This window comes from Thunnus thynnus, chromosome 17 (assembly GCF_963924715.1).
Source record: "Thunnus thynnus chromosome 17, fThuThy2.1, whole genome shotgun sequence".
In the NCBI taxonomy this organism is placed as follows: domain Eukaryota; kingdom Metazoa; phylum Chordata; class Actinopteri; order Scombriformes; family Scombridae; genus Thunnus; species Thunnus thynnus.
In genome coordinates this window covers 28,342,492-28,365,646 of record NC_089533.1, presented here as the reverse complement: position 1 = coordinate 28,365,646, position 23,155 = coordinate 28,342,492, and the positions used below count along the sequence as shown (strand labels likewise).

The window sequence follows — 23,155 nt, the reverse complement described above, 5'->3', positions numbered from 1 at the left end:
TTATTGTAGAATGTAAACTTCCTCCGGTCATGAAAAGACAAACAGAACCTGTCCTAATGTCCACAGTGTTAACTCTGGTCCTGACTGAGAGCCACAGACAGCAGAGAAGTCAAAGTATTGGGAGATGGACTAACAGATTGTTAGTTTGAGTCTTTTTATAGGATTTGTTAACAACTACAAACATAGAATAACAGCCAGTTATTCACCTTTAAGACATCTGAAAAACTACGCTTGGCACAATAGTCAGTCCCTATCATAGCCGTCTTTTGCTTGCTTTAAACAGGGTTGAAGTACATATATCCAGTGAAGTAGGATTATACTGTACTCAACAGTTCATTGTTTGTTTCACTCCACTCCTCTTTCATTGGGTTTTTGTCCTTTGTGACATTTCCTCACCTATTACTATAAATATCCATAATCTGTCTCTCTCTCTGCTTTGCAAAGGAGCCAACAGATCAAGAGAGAGGATGTGCCTGTATTCAACATTTAAACTCTCTCTGTCTCTCTAATCCCATTAATGAATTGGTAGATTAGGGTCAACCTCTGGCTGAGCAGGATCCGGACAAAATGAAAATTGTAGCTGAATAACAGTAACAAAACTGCACAGAGGGCAAAGACAGAAAGCCAGAGAATGAGGTAGAGGAAAACAGAGACCATGAGCAGAGAGATGGGATGCTGGAGGGCAGGGGTAAGAGGGGGAGCAGTGAGAGAAAGTGCTGATACAGTATGGTATAAAAGAATGTACAAATGAAGAGCACGAGTATGATACAGAAGGCAGCCTGTGACTGGGAGAGATCAATGATTAGATGAAGAGAGAGCTTGGGGGTGGGGGGGGGGAAGTGCTACAACTGTAAAAAAGTTGCAAGCAAATTCAGAAAGACATGAAAGCTTGGTGTAAATTTGCTTTATGTTTTTTTTTTTTTTTTTTTTTTAAAAACCTGAATAAATGTGTGGACAAACATAACAAATCCTTCTATAATGTCACAGGATCACTGAATGTTTTGATGAGAATGAAAATGATGTGAATCACATGATGTGATCCTCACAGTCACCAAATCTCAACCCAATTTAACACTTATGGGAGATTTTGGAGTGATGTGTTAGCAGTGGTGGAAAGTAGCTCAGTACATTAACTCAAGTACTGTACTTAAGTACAATTTTGAGGTACTTGTACTTTACTTGAGTATTTCCATTTGATGCTACTTTATACTTCCACTACACTACATTTCAGAGGGTACTTTCTACTCCACTACATTTATATTCCAGCAGCTAGAACAGTAACATGCTTCAGTATTAATAATCTAATGATGTCATATATAATAATATATCAGTCAGAGGGACCAAACCACTACTTTTACTGCAATACTTTAACTACATCAAGCTCATAATACTTATGTACTTTTACTGTAGTAGGATTTTTCATGCAGGACTTTTACTTGTAATGGAGTATTTTTACATTAAGGTATTGGTACTTTTACTTAAGTAAAGGATCTGAGTACTTCCTCCACCACTGTGTGTTAGATACCATAAGGGAATGTGTTTGGAAGAATTCTGTTAATCCCTCCAGTGGAGTTCCACACACTTGGAGAATCTTTGACAAGGAGCACTAGGGCTATGGTGGAACAGCACCTTACTTTTTACCTTATGTCAGTTTTAACTTTCATTTATCTCCCATCTGTATTGTCACTAGGTATTTATAGTCTCCAGAGAATCAGTCCTTTTGATGACCTCCTGACCTTTCCTGTTGTATCACCATGAGGCCCAGAATTGAACAAATCCAATGCTAATTGACATCTGTAGAGACATCCGTCTCCTTGGCAGGTCACAGTTAAACATACTAAAAATTACCTAAACAAACAGGACAAAGCCACTAAGGGCCATTAGCAAGGATTTAGACTGTTAGGCCTCTTTCACAGCGGTGTGGTATGGCAGTATGTGCTGGCAGAAAGAGCAGCTGCAGTATGTGCAAAGCTGGCAGTAGCGAGGCTAAAAAGTCTGAGCTGTTTGGGTTGTCCCTCTACCAGCCATCAGCTACTGATATCATGAACCTCATCACAGGTTTAGGTCATCACTGAGATCTATCAGCTGCCAAACAAATATTACCTCCAGCTGCTGACACAAATCTGAGAGAATGAGGAAATGTGTCTACTGTGAAAGCTCAGTGTCTTGTTCATTAAGTGACTTATTTATCCGGAGAGGTGTTAGTATTATTTATTATTATTTTAAAATTAATAATGAAAGCAGTATGAAGTTGGGAAATGTACTAAAAGTACTATACATAAAAAAATGTTCTAGTTCTCTTAGCTGATTATGTCAGGTCTATAATATCAAATGAAGTCGTCAGCACTCAAAAATAAGTATATATCACTTTTTCAATGATGCACAGCAGCAAAAAATGAACACATTTCAGCCCTAGGCTTTTCCTCAGCGTTTACTGAAACTCTGAATGCAGTCTGAAAGACTCTGTTATCTGGAAAGAACAGAGTCTCTCTAGATAAAGGAGAGGACATTTGTCTGTCAGTTGTCTGCACAGCTTGTGACGCATCAGTCACAGCTGGACAGAAGGGTGGAATATTCATAAAACACCCACATCAAGATTGACACACCCAGCTGGGTGGAGTTGACCAGTGAAAATGGCTGAACACGTACTGCTGCAATGTTATCTGCCATTACTGTTATGAAACTAGAGCAGTAGTTCCCAAAGAAGGAGCTGCTGTACCCTGGGTACGCCTGCCTTCAGACTGAGCCAAGGTGCCAAAAGATTTGTACATTTCTATTTTTTTGTCATCAAACAAACAAGGCAACATTTACATTAGACTAGCTACATTTATATATTACACCATGAAAACATATAAAAACGGAAGAAATAAGCAATAAATATAAAAATCGTTAATACTACAAACCCTATTAAGGAGGAACTCCACTGATTTTCCACATCAGCATGTGTTTCTAGGCGTTGGGAGGAACTACTGCCTATGTGATAAAAGTAGTATAAAGCCTTTTGTGTCGACCATCCATCATGGCCACAACAAGGTCAGAGGAGTTCAATGCTACATGTGTGTACTGCTATTTTAAATATGCAGTTACAGCTGATGACATGACAGCTCACAGCCTGATCTATTTCCAGCTCCTGAGTTTTTACAGGTAAACAGCTATCAGAGAGAGAGAAAGCGATGGAAAGATTTGTCAATGTAAATAGAACTCAAAAAATGCAACTCTCAGCACAGTCTGAAACAATTGAACCTGAGTAAGTCAGAACTGAATGTGGAATGTGCCCTGCCCTCACCCTAACTTATGCAGTATAAAAATGTTTATTAAATACATTTGGTAATACAATTTAGTAATAATATTAACATTATAATGAATATGGACACTCAGTTATGTAATTTGGCAGCTTTGGTGCAAAAAGTCTTCAAGATTTTTTAAGATGACTTAGTAGTGCACAAGTACATGGTATGCATCACTGCAGCAAGGATAAGGTCAAGAAACAGAGGGAGGAGGATCTGGCCAAATAAACCCAAAGCAAGGAATAAACAGATCTCTCCAAACATGCTTTGCAGCACATGCCATGAGAAATCTAGTCAGCAGCATGTCTCTAAAATAACTTTTTTTTTATCTGACTGGAGGACAGGACTCACCAAGTCTAACTTGTCTGATTTGAGGCGTATGTAGGGGTCCAGTGTTATTTTAGGTTTGGCCCCTGTTGGCGACCTCTGGCTGGTTGAACCTAGAGAAAGAGGAAAAGAAAGAAGGAAAGGAAAAGAAAGTAGAGAAAAGACAAAGGTGCAGACAAAGGAAAAAATAAGGTTATTTTTTGTGATTTTTATGGAAGCCCTGAGAGGCAAGTGAGAAAAAAAAATTCAGGTGATCCATGTTCTAAGTCTGATCTAAATTGTTTTCTCTCCTGTATTTATGACTTTAGAACAGGTGAAAAAAAAAGTTTTGCAAGGATAATTTTTCGAAGTTACTCTTTTCATCTGTGAAAACTGGTGAAAAAAAAAATTTTGAAATGTGAAATTTTTTTTTGTCAGGATCAAGTGTTTATTGTTGTAATACTCGTTTTGGCCACAAGAGGCCAAATTGCACCGCTACCCCATGTTCTAAATAGGACTAAAAAAATTCATATTTTCTGTCAGGTGAGTTTTAATTTCTCCATGCACTCTAAACACAAGGTACATATATTGTATTTATAGCAAGTTATGTAACTTTACTGTCATGACTTTCTTTTGGCTAGAAATGTATTTTAATTGGCACTAATCTGCCATTAGCATTAGGTATACTGACGTTAGCCCGCTAGCTAGCAAGTGAAAAACATATTGTTTATGGCTAACCAACAGCTACAACCTAGTTTGAGTCAACTGTATCGCAAATGTTGTCATGGTAACAGGGACACCTCACCCCTTATGAGTGGGATGTTTTACCAATAAAACCCCTTCTGAGTGGGACATTTGGACACCTTGCTAAGGGAATAGGACAATTTTGTACATTTAATGATAGCTATACACAACAGAATAAGCACTTTGGATACATTTTGATTTTGGCAGTTTAAATTAATGTGGTTATTATTCATATTTATGATATACAATTGGATGCTGTTTATTGAATACTGCAATTATAGTGCAATGCTTATTCTTAATCAGTTCTTCAGCTGACAGTTGAACCATTGGTAATTAGACAATTGGTTCTCAAACTTTTTCATGTCAAGGACCCCAAATTGATATGTAACAAGCCGTGGACCCCTATTTGATGAGATTTTTGTCCCCGGGACCCCTATCTGAGGAGATAGTTGTCAGATATGATTTAGTAGAGAATTCCGTAAATGTCTATACTGTAGGTGGGAGTGAAACCTCTGATCAGAATAGTCATTCTTATACATTGGGCTAACTTCTAGTGAATAGAATATTAGTAAAATTGAACTACTCTCCATTTTTATGGGGACCCCCTGGAACCCCGTCAAGGACCCTTGGGGGCCCCTGGACCCCACTTTGAGAACCAATGATCTAAATCAACCCTGAGACAAGTCAGCTCATGTTTGTTTGTTTAATATTCCAGAGGGAAGTCTAACATTTGAATTGTGGGTCCAACAATTCCATCCTAGAGGTGTAAGCCATGTCAGTGAAGGAGGAAGACTTGTAAGGTTAATGAGCTTTTTTATTTAATGAATTAACACTTAATTAACAGCAACTGTGACTCTGAATGATGCTGTCCTGTTTCACAGAGGGCAGAATGAGACCTACACACTGTTGGGGAGGAATTCAAACCTGATCAGCTGTGCGTAGGTAAGGTGTCATAAAGTATGACCCAAGCTGTCCAAGCATATTGGAGCAGTGAGCTAAACTTGATTTTTTTCAATCTCTTGTAGACAAGATATTACATATTTAAACCAAAGTCTGTTTAATGACAAGTGGGTTCCATATTGGTAATGCCAGCCAGGAAGTAAGCTGAAGACTCAAAAGACCCCTATCATCAGTGTCTAAGTAAATTTTGTTACAAAGACATTTCTTTGAAAGAAAAATGTTTCCTCTTAGTTCGGCTTTCACATGTGCACCACCCCAGTGGTTTCTGCCACAGGGTCTGTGGTTACCATGCATCCTCATAGTTGATTTTAGGGAAGATTAAGATATCCCAAATACAGTATCTATTCACTGCTCCAGAATTAATGCACCCATGGAAAGTAAAATATCAAGCAAGTATGCATTATAATGCCACTTTCCCAGTCATTTGAGCATAAACCTTAGTCCATTACTTGATAGATCTGTCATGACAGTAATGTTACATAACTTGCTAAGACAAAATATATGTACCTTGTGTTTAGAGTGCATAGAGAAATTAAATGTCACCTGGAAGAAAACATGAATGCTTTTAGTCCTATTTAGAACATGGGGTAGTGCTGCACTTCAGTCTCTTGTGGCTGAAATGAGTATTACAACAATAAACACTTACAAAAATGATCCTGGCAAAACCTTTTTTTTCACCAGTTCTTAAGTCAAAAACACAGAGAGAAAACATTTCAGATCAGACTTAGAAAATGGATCACCCAGGGTTTCCCATACATTCATTTGTGCCGGCCCGCTACAATATCAACATTGACCACCACATACTGATTTTCTACTTTTTTTTTTTTTTTTTTTTTTACAATTTAACATGGGTAAAGTCTGATTTCATAGCAGAGCTGCATACAGGGCAGCTCTCTCTGTTTGTGAATAGCCCCTCCTCTCCGTGTGCACTCTGAATCAAAACATGGGAGGAAGGATTGTTGTGTTATCAATACTTAGTCGGATGATTGATGCTACAGTTATAAACTAAAGTGTCTGCTCTGTCGCAGCACAGAGTAGCAGAGTGAGATGTCAGTTCTCCCTCCTGCTCTCTGCTGTAACTGTTAGCGAGCAGCTACTCTCATGTCTCCCGCTCTCTGCCTGCTCTTGGTGTGTCTCTCTCTGGATGGCAGGCAGGTTGCTCTGGTCCTGGTTCTAAGTGGCAGATCGTCCTCTGGCTCGTCCCCATGTCTGTGTGTGCTACAGACTGGTGCCGGCGCAGCCACATACATGCTCTGTCTCTTGAACGCACTCTGAGCTACTCCTTCAAGTAGCTACACTACTTGTACAACACATTTTAGTTTAGAAAACATATTAAAATACTTTTTTTTTTAGTTCCCTGATGCTTAGGCCTGGTGAGGGGTCAACTTATGATACACTGGTGGAAACCCTACAAGTTATCTCTGATAAGTCTATGTTCTTAATACAACACTGAAAATACAGCTGGGTTGTCAAGGTTAGCTGTACATAGCTTTGCAGTGGAAAACCTCATAAACAGTGTTACTGAATAATTAATTTAAGAAAGCCAGCTACCTCCACAGATAGAATCTAATTCCGTGGGAAACACTGGATCACAAATTTTTTTTTTTCCCATTTGCCTCTCATGGCCTTCGTAGATTTTTGAGTCAGGAGTTATGTGAAAAAACATTCTTGTGTAGAAAAGAAGTATGTTTTGAAGTATGTCTGAGATATGGCACTAAGTAGTATTGGCAGATTAATAAGGAGGGAGTATGTCAGGCCACAGTAGAAACAACAGGAGGAGAAATATATCAGAGTACATGGGCAGATATTCCCTGTGGATTTGGTGGAAGAGGGTGGTTGTGGCGATAGGGGAGGTGTGTATGAGTGTGTGTGGGTGGTGGGGGGAGGATAAAAAGCAGATGATTAAAAAGAGAGGAGTAGTGGAAAGGTGGATGATTATATAGATGAGAGTGAGGGAGAACAGTAAGAGAGGGGAGGGCAGACAGCCAATGCCTAATATTAATTTGATGAGTTTGTCTGTCCCAGATTTGTGTATCTGATTGCTATAGTGATGGTAACATTCCTGTGTGTGTGTGTGTGTGTGTGAGAGAGAGTGAGAGTGCACACCCCCTGTTGCCAGGGGTATGAGCTGATTGCAGTGACTACCCTCCTCCTCCTTGTCCCACCCAAAGGATTTAAACTGCCCCACCCCGACTGGTGGTGACGATTGACCTGCTGTCGTGACAACAGATCTGTATTAAACACAGTTATACCCAGATACAAGTCCACATCATACAGTCATACATTTCTATTCCAGTATAAGAGAGTGGAAAAATTATACAACGCTTACAAAATAGGTGTATTTCCATTTTTCTACTTGAGGAAATAAAATAAAAATGTTTAAAATCCATATGGTATTTCTGTATGAATTAGCCATTACTGTGGTGTTTTTGATTTACTTTGTCACCATCTTTGGTGCTAATGTATGAGCTTCAATAAGATTTTTACATTGTGAAATGATTAAAAATAATTTCAAAGCCTGTTGTAAACTACCCTTTGCAAACCTCTGAAAAAGCTGAACTTTATAACTGTGTACAAAGGATTTGTCATTGTAGAAAACATTGTTGAATTGTTGATCATTTTTGAGATTTGAAGTTGTAGAAAAAGAAAGTCAATTTTTAACGAAGAATGGTGTATTTTATATGATTTGCAATTCCAAAAGATACAGAATCAATGGTCAGGTTATACCAGGACTCTGCATTAGACTGAGTAACAGCTTTTTTGAACGTTTGACTACAAATTTAAAGCAAAAAACTGTGTGTGAATCTTCCAAACATACATACTTAAAGATCCCCTCCAGACATGTTTTAAAACATATAAAGATACTCCCGTTTGGATGATAATTTATGTCTGATGTGGTTCAATTACCTAGTTAGAAATTCTTAAAATTACACCTACTCCATCTCCCTCACTGAAAAATTTAAAAAATGTTGGACACAAGATGTCTTCTACTTCACTGTAAAGTCCATTCTCACTGTATGTACACTGGAGTCTTCCACATCACACTTGTGTAACTTGCATACTGGACCAGGATTGGCTCCAAACTAGTTGTGATGTCACAAATCATGCTCATAAATACACACCTTAAACTCAGATGTAAGGTGAGTGCAGAGACTTCCCACCTTTAGCAAATAAATGTAAAAACAAACTCTGCACATTCTACATATTTCTGCACAGAGAAGGTCAAACATCCAATGGAAGTAACAAAAAGCAAAACCTAGTTTTGAATGGAGGGGGACTAAGTCGTGCAAAAATCTTAGTTAGACTTTGTCATATTTTTTACTACTACTACAAATCTAAAAAACTCAAGATTACAGACGTGTCAGAGCCCTCTGCAAGACCTCTGCAATTATTGCAAATGACAGTAGGACTCCAGGTAATTTCAGGTGCGTGCAAAAAGGGCTTTACACATATTAACACAGGTAAATTTACTCCCTAACAGGATTGAACGACTCTGACGAGCTGTCCCCCTGCTGTGCTTTAGGAAGGGGCAGACATAGCACAAGACAAAAGTGCAAGAGGAAGGTCAGGCAGTTAGAGAGGTCAGCTCAAAGTGATCCTCCGTGGGGCGTAGAGGCTTAAATTCAAGCATAAGTACAAGCCAGCAGCAGGAAAACAAAACGAAATTTAACTTTGTTTAAAGCTACATAACGAGACTTCACCTTTTCTTCCCATAATTCTGAAAGCACACAGAAATTATTTATTGTCATGAATCAATGTTACTGTAAAAAAAATGATATTCAGCTAGTATGTGTATCTACTAACCTCACTGCAAAACCGCTGACATCTGTCATGGCTAGCAACTGGCTTAACTAATAAGAGCCTGAAAGGGAGCTAAGTGGTCAGAACACCTAGGAAATAACCTTGGGTGGGGTAATCCAAGCCAATAGGATTGGGATACTGGGTGGCTTTGAGCCGGGACCCATGGGCAACCCTTTACATTAGAGCTACTGGTTGGCTGGGCTGTAAAGTACAAGTACAAAAAATGTGCATATGTAGTAAAGACAGAATGGTTTTTATTATTTCAGTTTTCCAGTTCCTCAGCCAGAAATACTGTTTTCATGTGCACCAGTTATCAAAATTCAGACTATGCCTAATAATAACAATTGGCATTTTATTTGACAATATAGATAAACAGCAAGAGGGTGACATACATTGTAGGTCCCCAGCCAGAACTGAACCAGTGAAATTGCATTTAAAATGCTATTTAAATACATCTCAAACCTAAATGACACTATGACTAAATGAAACCTCTAACTTGTTCAGACCACTGCTGCTAGATTCCTAACCAGAACCAGAACATTTGATCACATCACACCAATCCTGATCTCTCTCCACTAGCTACCTGTACATGACAGAGTTGATTTCAAAATATACAAAGTACTGTACTCACCCTGACCTATAAAGCACCATGTAACCTCTCAGATCTTGTTTCACTACATATAATTCTGATAATTTATCATTCCCCAAAATTAACAATAGGTATCAAGGATTTTCATAGTGTGGTCCCGTTTGGATCCGTCACTGGAAATCACTGCCTCTCATTTTCAGTTTCTATTACACAATCAGATCAGCATGTGCGCATGATTTTTTGCTAAACCTGCACACTGAAGCCATACCTCATCATAACAAAAACAGTTAAAAAACAACACAATATTTTCAAACACAAGCTTATGTAGGCTTGAGGTACCTTTTTAATCAGGTTTGAAACAGCAGCTACTATGCAAGTACTGTTATTTTGTTTTTGATTAAATGAAGGATAAGATCATCATGGTCTAGTATTTTCTGGCTGTCTTCTTTTTCCCTCACTATTTTTTCTTGTTAATTCTGTCTTTTATTCCCTCTTCAGCACTGACAAACCAGTGCTAACAACTGAAGAACAATAATGAAGATGGGACTTTTTTTTCATGATCCCTCACATTCATTCCTGTGTACTCTGAGGTCCCCTACTGTGCTGTGATCTTGATTAAATCCCATCCTCTCCTCTCCACCTAATCCCCAGTCTCTGTAAGGGAGCAAATGTTCCCCGTTTTTCATTCTCGGATCAGCTGGCTTTATCTAGTATATGTCTGATTTGAGGGACTTCAAGGACAAATCACTCAAAATCTGAAGTTTGATTCAGCAGGTGTTTTGACAGTCCTTTAAAAGGTTTTTTTTTATAGCATATCTGCTTTGGTAGACCACACTTTACAAGCCAACGTGATATTAAGCAGGGTGGACGACGATGGTGAATGCATGAAATAGTAGGTGTAAATGTATAACCAGTGATGTGTGTAAAAAAGAGCAGTCAGTGCAAACAACCACCAAAACATACCAAATCAATTGCATAATTGTGTATTTTCTTAGATGATAAGGCTGACATTGTTGTACATTTTTCTTACGTGATGACACTCGAGCAAGTTCCATTCACTCAAAAAGGCCATGGGATATGGTTAGTTAACATTGAGTAAGGAATATTTTCTCAAAGTACACTTAACAGCTGGGCAGTACATAATAAATTTGTTGAAGACTAGTTTCAGTGGCAGATTAATTCTCATTTGGGGCTCGAGTGAGTATATCTGGCAGTGGGATGGTATGTGTGTGGGATTGAGTCAAAATAACTATGTGTGTGTGTCACCCAGTGCAACAGTGTGGCTCATTAATGTGTTTTTGGACAAACATGGAGCTCTATGGCACAGAGGAATAAAATGTATCAGGCTTTAGGTCCAATTCATTTTATCCTCTAATGAGATTAATTGACAATAAGAAAAACATTGAATTTTGCCAGCCTTATCCTTTAAAGTTACAAGAACTATATTTTTTAATAACTGAGTCCCTGTAATGTGAAAAGGCTGTTAGTACTACTATTCCCACTGTGAATCAACAGCTCTCAGCAGCAGACACAAAGGATATGTAGTGAGGTGATGTACCTGAAATGTGGATATCCGGTGGGCAGATGTCAGGAGAAGGTGAAGACACTTGGGCTGGCTCCTCTGTACAGATCTGCACAGAAAAACAAATAAAACCAATAGATGTCAAATTGATGACAATCTAAAGGCAACAACTACTCTTTAAATTGTATCAATACTGCCCACTCTTAAAGATTTGAAGCTGCTTTGGTAGCGCAGGTTTGAGTCACAGGATGTTCTACAAACAGATAAAAAATAAGTAAAAGAAAACCTTTGAATAGATTGTCTCTAATCTGGAGGAAATTGCATCTTCATCAAATACTGCACATTACAGAATGGAGATAATTGTGGAGGCAGGAGTGTTTTACAAAGATAGATTAGTATCAGTTCATAAATTGGTCAATTTAAGAGAGCTTGGAAAGTTAATGAATTTATTTTGCAACACAGAGTTAAAAAAAAATCAATAATTCTATTTCCACTTTCTGCCTTTAAAGCATGAAATATGAATATATTTTTACAATAGAAACATTACAACATTTTAAGTGTTTTTTTTCACGATTTCATTTTAAAATTCAATGATTAGTTTATTGACAGAATAAAGAAATAAATTGTGTCAATTAGCAAATGTTTTTTATTCATTTTAAATCAATCGATTTAACATACAGTAGCTTTTTAACTTCAACTTCAAGTGGCACACTCTAGGTTGCACAGATAACAAGAACCTGACAGATTAAAAACAAATGCAACCTACAGTGAATTAGTTAAGATAAAAAACCTCTATAGTTTTAGCTCTCTTTCCCAGAGCCATCTCATCACCTTTTCTTATCCATACTGTTGTGAGTAAGCTGATACGGAAGCCTAAGATTTGTTTTAGAAACCTAATCCTCATGATTTTTTATTCACCTTGAAATACTGCTTTTTTGTTTCATACTTGTTGCGATAATAGAATGCTACAAAATTTGGGAATCCACAGACAGGGTATCCAGAATTGTTACATATTGTGGAGCTGACCTCAGGTGATCTGATGTGGACTTTTAAGCGTCCAGAGTTGTAGTTGTTGCCTGTGGCTCGCTGGACACCGTTGTGGAGAGATGTGCTGCTTGGGAAAAGCCCTTTACCCGGGATGAAGGCTATCTCCACCACACTGTCTTGACTGGAGACATAAAACATAAAAATACAAAGACATAAGTATACACAACAATGTACATATAAATGGAGGAAAGAGGGATGACTGTAATACATGCACCACCAACCTGAATTTGACTTTGTTCAGCATGCTTTTGGCCTCCTCATGGGTCACACCTATCAAAGACTCCTTGTTAATGGCAATGAGCTGATCTCCAGGCCTCAGACGTCCATCCTGTACAACAAGCACACAGAGCCTTCAGACATGCTGAGCTGAAGAACCAGACAGGTGCCCTATTTTCCTTTGGTGACCTATGCTGTTAAATAGGATTTTTAAATCCTCTTGATTCATCCACAGGGGGTTGGGCATGTATGAAAGTATGGACTACTATCAGTCCTTTTCAACTACAGGAACTGAACAAAACGTAACATTTATCCATCGTCACAGGTTTTGGTTTTCTTTCCACTGTCTCCTGTGCTGGGACCTAAATTTGGTCTTTGTTCAAGTGGTGATAGTAAATCGAAGTTCCAGGTACAGTCATGAGTTGCTAGCAATACTGCTGTTTGAGACTGCCCAAGCAGATGTGTTGTCACACAACCATACAATGGCTGCAGTCTGGTAGAAATGGGGGTGCGGCTAGGGATGCACCATCCCTAGATATAATAAAATTGAAAAGATGAAATATAGAAAAATAAAGGATCACAAAGCTGCAGTGGAGTGAAAGAAAATCAATTACAAAATAAGCATCACTTTCATTGTTTTCTGTCCCACAACTACTTCCTTCACTCACCTACCAAACAGTGCTTTGAATGGTCCAATGTTTGGATTTTTAATTAAGTATATCAGAACTGCAGTAAAAAGGGACTACAAGTCACTTATGAACACAATCACCTCCTTACAGATATAATGTATTGAGGCTGTTATGTCCTCTAGCATTAAAATCTAGGGGAAAGGAGGAGATGAGAACAAGATCTAGTGTTTTTTGGAGGTCACAGAATCTGGGCCAGACCACATATGGTGAGGTCAACCTTTCCATGTTATAGAGAACATCCACTGACAATTGACTGACTGCTGGAAGCTACAACAACCAACAAACAATGGAAAAAGTTGAGATGTCACAGCTGATTTCTCACCTCAAATCTATGTAGACACTGATTTTGGTGGAGGGGTTAAAAATTTTTTTCAAACAATAGGCCAATAACAGATGCTGAGTTTGTCCAGTCGGGTACAGGATATTCATGTCTATGACTGAGTAAAGGAGAGAACTGTCTATCATTTATTGTTCAGCTTATTTGAAATCTGTCTTAAAGCAAAAGCATTCTGAACTTTGCCATACTAAAATAAGCAGAGCTCAAAGTGTGTGCAGGTTTTGTGAAGTTAAGAATGTACTGGTGAAGAGGGATCAAGTGTGTGCACATCCAGGCAAACGATTCAGGTGTACAAAGGAGTGAGGTCTGCACACTGTTAAGCTCCCAATAAATAGTTTTATTCTCTTTTTAAGGCAACACTTCCAGGCATTTGCCTGAGGAAAATCTTACACTCCATTGTACTCTGCAAAGAATGTACTGATGGCCATTACTCTACGGGTGATAAAGGATCAAATAGCTCATCTATGTACAAATCTTTCTTTCCTGTTCCAATGGGGGTTTGCCACCTTCTAGCACACTTCTGATAAATGCATGGCTGCATAATCCCCCCGCTGACTCATCCCATACAGAAAATCTCTGTGCATGAAATGCTAGCTTGCTTCCTATATGACACAAGGGATTAAGAGTTGGGATTTGGAGGAAATGGACAACCTGCTTCCATAAGCAGAAGACTGAGAAACAGAGCGAGTCAGTGTCAGTAGCTGTTGTAATAGAGCCAGGCATTAGTGTACAGTGTTGACTGAGTTAAAAGAGACTTTATGACAGAGTGTGGTCATACAGCTTTGCTTTACCATGCCCTGTCTCTAACACAGTTGCATGTAGTCTTCTGTATCATTCACCATCTGTTATTGAGGATTTTGAGTCTGGAGGTCAGAGAGAAACAAATGAGCCAAAATAAATCTCATGCATATACATGCCTGCTGTACTGCTGCCTCATCCCTGATAAAACTTCCTGTACTGATCTGATTCTGGACAAATGCAGTATGTATGGAGAGAGGTGACGATGAAGTGTCTGTGTCTTTATTGTGTGTATAAAAGTTAATTTGTAGATTTTTATTGGCTTAAAACTGCTTTAATTAATTTCTGGCCACTTAGGGGCAACAAACTGAAAACATAACATCTGACAAATTATCACCTCATAAATTTGTTATTTTGAACGTGTTAGCAAACAGTATATTTACACATCTAGCATAGACGAGACAACATTATCATTCTTTTGAAGTTGTATTTGTGTCCACCTGATGAAAGTATGTTCAATATTCACTCTCCTTTTAGCTCTGATTTTTCTATGATAAACGATTCCTGCTGTTGCTGGAAACTAGGTTGATGACAGCAGAGTTTCCAATCAGGAAAACCCAAAAAATTGAGCTATAAGAGGCTAAAAATCTCTGAGGAGCTGAGGAGAACTGCAGGGTTGCCAATAATTTTCTGGGTTCATCACTACAAGTGACACCTTTCACATTGCACATAGTCCTTTGATTGATTGTTGATATAAAAACACTGACTAGTACTAGTACTAATAACACAGCTGTATGTAACTGTTAATTACAGAAAGCAATCTTTTATTTGCAGCAAAAAGTCAAAATACTTGTATAAACCCCTTTTGGTAGGCTACATCTTGTATACAGCTATTCATGGGGATCATGGGATAAAAGCTTAGCCCTGAGGCACTGCTGGGCTAAAGTGTCAAGCTAGCCAGTGATTCACTGGCACTCACTGGTTTCTTAAATCTAAATTCTGTAAAACTTTGCAGGACATATGCAATAACAAACAGCTGCTTAGAAACAGCCTGCTTCAAATGTACAAACACAAGTACAGATTCCTGTATTCTCTGTCTCTCCCCTTCATTCTCCTCCTTTCCTTATTTTTCATATTGCCCACAGTTGACAGTAAGTGGGCGAAAAGAGAGGCGAGGAGGATGGGATTGGGCAGAGGGAAGCAGAAGAAGCTGGGAAAAGAATGAAAGGCAGTGATGTGCAAACAGGAGGGGTGTGTAGGATTGTTTGAGTGTGTCGTCTTTGGGGTCATTGTAAGTTTGTGATTGTAGGCTCTACATCATTCTAACTCCCCTTCAATCTGTGAGGAGACTAACTTCCTGGCTATCTTGATGACTCTTCTCTTGAAGTGATAATATCGACAGTTTTCACAGATATTTATGTGCTACTTGTCGATACAACATCCAAAGCCGTCAAGTCCTGGACTACATCTGCCAAGGAAACTCTGAGAGGCTGCTTCGAGTGTACTGGTTGGGAGATATTCAGTACAGGTGTGAGCAGCCTCGATGAGCTCACGGACACTGTGACGTCAACTTCCGTGTGGAGATGTGTATCCCCACCAAAACAGTGAAAACCCACAGCAACAACAAAACCCCGGTTCCACAAAGACATTCAACTCCTGCAAGAAAAAGAACCAAATCGCATCTAATGACCCTTGAACCATCTGGAAAAAAATTAAGTCAATGACCAACTACAATAAAAGTCACTTCCCCACACCTGTCACTGACCCTGATCTCCCAGACAATATTGACCACCCCTCTGATGGATACTCACTAGTTTGCCTATCGTGCCAACAGGTCAGTTGAGGATGCTGTCCCTCCTAGCCCTCCATCACACACTACATCATCTAGAGTCACCCAACACCTACGCCCGCATACTATTCATTGACTTCAGCTCTGCCTTCAATACAATAAACCTGGTCAATCTTTTCAACAAACTAATGGACATGAACATTGACCCCTGCATATGCCACTGGATAAGGAGCTTTCTGTGGGGAAGGAGGGTTAAGATGGACAGCCTTTCATCGACCCCTGACCCTCAGCACAGGCACCCCCCAGGGTTGTGTCCTCTCACCCTGGCTTTTCTCTCTCTATACAAACCACCTTACATCCCACCACAGCTCAGTCACCATTCTCAAATATGCAGATGACACAACCATAATTGGTCTCATAACCAACAACAATGAGGACAAATACCGCCAAGAAATTCAAAGTCAACCAATCTCTCCTTCTTCAGTTTTACACTGCCATCATTGAAAGCATACTCACCTCATCTATAACAGTCTGCCATGGAAGCCTGGACAGTCACTCAGGAAAAAAAATGCAGCATATAGTTAAAAAAGCATCCAAAATCATTGGCAAACCCCTCCCATCAGTTGAATCACTATATATCAAACACACTATCAAAAAGGCAAATAAAATCATCTCTGACCCCTCTCACCCTGTTCACCACCTGTTCCAATTGATGCCCCACAGGAGGCGCTATAGATCCCTGTCCACCAAAACATCCCATTTCAAACACAGCTTCTTCCCCACTGCCATAAGGACCCTGAACACTTTGCAATAATCATTGCAATAATCCCTGCCTGATGCACCTGCACTTTAAACTGTCATGTCAATGTATATACTGTCTGTAAATATTGTTGTGCAAATTTGCGTATATTGTCTGTTGTGTCTGTCCTGTGTAAATCTGTTCTATGTCTGACACAGTGTTATGAGCTTCCCTATATGCTGTACCGAAAACAAATTCCACCGACCTCGGCCGTGTGGGCATTAAATGATTGATTGATTACACCATATCTTTGGCCAGTGCCATTTAAAACTATTTATACTACTTCCTCCCTGAAATCCATTGTCAAAACACAAATATGCTTGTGAATGTTCAAATTTTACCAGGCACTCATTAGATTACCATTGTTTTTTTGGCTGGTTAGTGAAGCCACTTGCATAATTTACCAGCATTTGGATGGTGGCTGGTGCTAATTTTGTGCCCTGCACTAAAGTAATGTGGGAATGCAGCAACTTTGCTACAACCAAGTCCAAAAAAGGACATATCATATTACATTCCATGTCCACTTGCATATTTCAAAACGGATTTGGGCTTGAACATGTATTTGAGAAGTTTCCATTTTGAGTTTGTTTGTTTGTTTACATAGCCTGCTGAGCCACTGGAAGTTAGAAGTCAAACAGGCTACACCCCATTCCATACTCTTACCTTCCACCTCACTACATAAAGGCCACACTCCTCCCAAAATTGGCATTGAATGATAATCATGGGGTACAGAATTGTCCAATATTGACAAAATCCCTACAGATACTGTGCTAGGTGAGTACAATGTTCTTCATACTAATTGCTCAGACACAGATACTTTTGAATTGCAGCCAGAGTTGATGGTAAGACTCTAGTCAGTGGGAAGTGGCAGGTTATAAATGCACATGTTTACACCTGTATGAATATGACTGGATGTCACTAGTCAGCTGGTAGCTAATGCAAGTGAATGAGCCAGTGAAAGTCAAACATGAATAACACAGTTGATGCCAATCAACTAATGCAAGCACGACTTCAGTGCTCTAACAAAGCTCCATTTGTAATAAACTAGAATTATCCTTTACCAGCAAGAGACCAAACTCTTAACTGTCTCATCTAATCCAATGGAGGATGTGTGTCACAGTCAGCATTCTATAATGTAATGCCTATTTGACAAACTGAAGTGTGCTGTCAGACAAAACAATCTCAAAGGCCAATGGTGAGGTTATGAGGTAGTGTGGTTACAGTGTGCAGCACTTGTTGCCTTGTTTCTGTCAAGCACAAATGGCTGTGTTCCCAATATTCCCTCGGATACTTTGGCCAGGGTGCAGAGCTCATCCATCACATTTACAAGTAACTTCCCATCAGAATACATGGAACATTTCCTATTGTCCATCTCTCATCTCAACCCTTACTGCTTCCAATAGTTCAATTTCCTTACTAGATCCTTCAACCCTCAGCTAGTAGACAGCTGTTCTCTGGATATAAAAACAGCATATAATGTGTAAGCATCAGTAATTAAAAGATGACTCTTGCGATAAGTAGATAGATAGAGCTACATTGTTGTCCAAAAACTATTAAAACACATCAGTCACACTGTTGCATTGGGTGACATGTTCCTTCATTTCCATGAACACACACACTATAGTTTATTTTGACTCTATCACACAACGTCCTACTGCCAGAAATACTCACTAGAGCACCAAATGTCTAATTATCTGCCACTGTAAATAGCCCCCAACAAAAGCATAGCTTCCTCCTGTTTGAGTAGATTTTGCTAAACTACAGCAGCCAGTAGCAGAAATCACTGAGTGTTTTTAAAAACTCCACCTATATACTGCATTTGTGAGCTGTTTTTAAAGATGTATGTCCTCAGAAGGAACCCAATGACTTAGGGGTGACTGTCAGACAGGGAGGTCGATAGCACGGTCTGAATGTAAGGTGCTACTGCTGCTCCTGTAGCATCTACATATTGTACCACTATGTAAGACAAAATCCTTGTAATTCTGAATAAAATTCTCTGTGTGTATGTGTGTGTGTGTGTGTGTGTGTGTGTGTCTGGGTGTTTGTGTGTGTGTGTGTGTGTGTGTGTGTGTGTGTGTGTAGGGTGATGCCCTAAGCATAAGAGTCCTAGCTTGATGGCTGACCTTCACACTTGGTGTGCTGTGTCTGTTCTGGGACTCTGGGACTCAAATAAAGCAGCACTGACACCAAAACATAAAAACACCAGGAAATATTCAAGCACTGTTTAACATTCTTTAATCCAGCATGAAATCCTACATATTCATCAGGATTTAATGAGCTAAAAGGACTGCATTTGTCATTGTATGTTAATTTCCTTCAGGGAATCAAGGTGACACTACTAATAATAGAAACATACTGTAGATATTCTGTGTTTTAGGAGAACCAAAAGTACCAGATTAGTGGCATATGGAAGAAATGTTGGGATAGCATGTTTTGTAATGTGGCTTATAGTGATAACATGGGATCTATAGTATTATTAAGGGTTCACTTGAACTCCCCAGTTACAGGGTACCTTCCATCAAAATCCAACTTTCTTCATCTAAACTTTTCAAAAGCATTTTTACCAATACTTTAAATAATTACACATAAAGATCATCATTTTTCCTTTGACTTGCAATTTTTACACGTTATCAAAATTTATTACAAATGAACAAAACAAAGATTGCAAAATGAAACAATTTTAGAAAAGCTGCATTTTGGGTCATCACTACAAAACCCCTCAAGATCCTGGTGGGACTGACAGCATGATAACATACACTATATATTTATTTGTAGGATTTCTGCACTAATTAGCTGGCTAATTGTTAGATGATGACTGCGCAGTTTTGCTACAAAAGCTGTAGGCATCACTGGCTAAACATTCTGTATGTGCTCTGTGTTGTTTCAGCTGAATGCAGGCCAGCCTTTACAGACCACTACACTACATCTTGCTTGTTACTCTGAGATTTCTGAGTGCTGGTGCAGGTTATATTTCAAGATGCTGTATCACTTCTTACATTAGCTGTTTACTGTGCGTTATTGATGACAAACAACACTGGCACTTTTACTTTGATGCAAAAAATGGAACAACTGAGAAAATTAAAAATTAAACCGCTAAGGGACAGATTTACACCAGTGAAAATTCTCCATCGCTGAGTGCCTTGAAAAGAGTGCCTTGAAAAGTTCCCACTGGCCTGTTATGTACCACTACTGACAGCTACACCGTGCCACAGTCAAAGTGATACAATCACATCACGCCTGTTCTGGCCTCTTTTCACTGTTTTCAAAACCTAAATAGATGTTCAATATGTCTGCATATACAGTATGTATAATATGTCTTATCTATTTTATTTGTTTTTTAATCTTATTTTATTGTTGTGTATTTTATATATATATATTTTTTTTACTGTACTGTACTATTAATTGACTGATGTGTAATGTGATGTGAATTTACCCGTGTAAAGCCCTCTTTAACTTTAAAAAAAATTATTATAATTATTATTGTTACATCAGTTGACAAATTTGGATCTACCTACCTCTAAAATGTAATCCCCGCCCCACACTTTCCCTTTTACTTAAGAAATTCTAGCTGTGTAGACAAAATGATCTCAACTTCAGGTCCACTCACTTGTTTGTTCTTGAGCTTTGAACTGTGTCACATGGGTTTCATCAAGCTCAACTTTAAGGTCAACATGGATGAGAAGTCCTAGAGGTGTTCAGAATCACAGACAGTTAGAACATCTACAGTTCCATAACAACTGAGCAACCTGAATCTGCTGGCAAAGACCATGTGATCATGTGTGGTCAAAAGCTCAAGAACACGCAAGTAAGTGGACCTTGAACGAAATAGTTTTGTGATCTGCTGTTTCAAAGGTCAAGAAAGACCTGTCAGACCCTTGCTGTGTTTCTGTAGATCAACATAACAGGTTGATACAGATCACTCCATGCCTCTTTACCTAGGCTAGTAGAAAGAGGCTCTACACTACTACATCTGTGCTTCTTAGCCTAATATTATTAACTTAATGAGGAGTGTTGGCAACCCACAGCAGTCTCCCATCTTAATTCCCCATTAACATAATTAGTTACCAAAGTAGTAACAGATCCTTCTGATGAACGCCAAGATTAGCAGCAGTATCCACCTCTCACCTTACATTACCTGCATGTTATGTGTACTGTAACTATAACTAGCATGTGGTTGTTACTGGGCTGCCACTTTCATTCTGAATACTAAATCCAGGGCTTTAGTATCTAGAATGAGTACATCTTTTCTTTTTAAAATGTCTCTGGTACAAAGTTCAAACATTAAGGCCACTAAAGTAAGTTTAAGAAACAAAGAATGTTCAGTGAATCCAAAATGACTGGTCCTTTCTTCAAAGTGATTTTGAATATATTTTGAATTTAGGTATTATATAACTGTAATTGTGAACCTTAAAAATGTGTTAAAAAAACATACATTTAAATGCTCAAGAAGTAATTATCTCTGCCAGGCTTAAGCCTTAAAACTAAACTACTAATACTACTACTAATAATAATCAAATGACTAAAATGTGATCAAAACTAAACACATTTCCATCAAAAGACTAAAGTAAATCAAATTAATTGCCAAAATGAACTCTGCACATATAAAAGGCTACAGAACTACAGTATGTTTGAATTCAGTGAGTGTGTGTCTGGTTGGTCGTACATATTTGTAAAGTGACTACTATGTGGGTGGAAATGACATTCTGTTTTAGACAGCTAGTCACAGGATCAGCGGTCTGTGACCTGGGCATGGCTCAGCAGTATTTTACACTAATCTGAGGCCAAAGCTGCAGAGGTCTGCATATGTACTCTTTCATTTCCTTCTTCATCCCCCTGTCTCACCTCCACCTTCCTCCATCATATTCACTTCATTTTCCTACAAGGAGTCCCTCTCTGCTGCACTGCATCCATCTCAGTCACGCTTTCAGCAGCTATACTCATGTTCCTCACATTAGTGCTCGAAGGATACAGTAAGCAAACTGAGTCGCAAGTGAAAATATCATCTTTACTATAGTTACTATAGGGAATTGGTTAGCTAGAATTCATTGATTGACGGATTATGAAAAGATTTTATATGTTCTAGTTGAAGCATGTCAGTCTGAATTTAAATTTCTTTAAAGAAATCTTGTATTATTCCACAGTGACCTAGTCTTAATATGATTCTTTCAATCAGAGATGTTCCTGAAAGTGAAGTTACGTGAGAAATGGGGGCATATTTGCCAAGGATTTTACTGAGGAAACTGTCAAACTGCATTTGTCCTTATTTATTAAGGTTGGGTTGAGGTTTTCTGCCAGTAAAATGGAACAAAAGTGATACTGTTGAAGACTGTGTGTTTGCTGTCATGCAATATTGTATTTTAAGGTGGTTAAGACCAGAGAGACAGTGAGATGTAAATTTAAAGATGCATTATAAAGTTACTTTAACAGAGCTCTCCACTCAGCACCACAACAGATCAACAATGCAACAAGCTGTATTTTTTCACATGACTGTTTCCTGTAGTGGCCTCCTGACTAGTACTAACTTGTAGTTTTTTAACTTGCATTAATCATTATTTTATCTAGTGACTATAAAATGGGTAGCTCAGTGTCCTAACACCACACAGATTTAACACCCAGACCAAGTCAATGACTGGTGAGAATAGTCCAACACATAGCAGCTAAAGAGCCAGATGTTCTCTCAGGATTTGGCGGACACCAAAACAGAGCTAGAAGCTTAAAAACCAGAGCTGACAAATTACTTTGATGTTCTTCTGGTCCCTTGTTTGCATGCTTAAAACATAGTTGTATGGCTGGTGGCAACATTACTCCCTTCATCTTTCCCTCCCGCCTTTCAGTATGTGCAGTTGTGGGGATGATCTCAGGCTGTTCAGGCCTCCATCCTTACCCGGTGACAGTCTCCTCCAGACAGCACCTCCTGGATGAAGACTGCAGGGCCATCAGGCCGGTTGGAGCCTCCTCCGATGGTGATGCCCAAACTGCTGGATCGTGCAACTGTAACAAGTTGTATCACTCCTTCACCTGGGTGACTGAGAACACAAAGACATCCACACGTCAATCTTTGAAGTAAAGAAAATGGACTCTTTTTTGTGCAGGCACAGTGTACCACGGGCACGCCTACATGATAAAACAGTACCCAAGATGTTAAATTGACAATGTTTTGGAGAGAGAGTGACCGATTTTAAGATAACATATATAAAGAAAACATGTGGTGTACATAACTACAAATATCCAAACATTTCATATTAGCATGACTGAAAGTGTCATTAGCACATGCATTAAATTAGTTCTTTCTGTGATAGTTTAAACCAGCTAAAGTTTCTGTTTCTGCTGA

The 23,155-nt window shown here is 38.9% G+C and overlaps 1 protein-coding gene across 3 annotated transcripts in view; it reads right to left on the bottom strand.

Annotated features, from left to right (window-relative positions):
* Positions 1 to 23,155, bottom strand: part of si:dkeyp-72e1.9 (syntaxin-binding protein 4) — a 93,280-nt gene that overhangs the window by 12,689 nt on the left and 57,436 nt on the right. For all 3 annotated transcript variants that reach the window (XM_067615961.1, XM_067615962.1, XM_067615963.1), the window contains exons 8-12: positions 22,709 to 22,850; positions 12,478 to 12,584; positions 12,236 to 12,377; positions 11,246 to 11,318; positions 3,639 to 3,727 (exon numbers count right to left, since the gene is read on the bottom strand). In XM_067615961.1, coding sequence (XP_067472062.1) covers positions 3,639 to 3,727; positions 11,246 to 11,318; positions 12,236 to 12,377; positions 12,478 to 12,584; positions 22,709 to 22,850 — 553 coding nt within the window. The remainder of the gene's footprint in view (positions 1 to 3,638; positions 3,728 to 11,245; positions 11,319 to 12,235; positions 12,378 to 12,477; positions 12,585 to 22,708; positions 22,851 to 23,155) is intronic.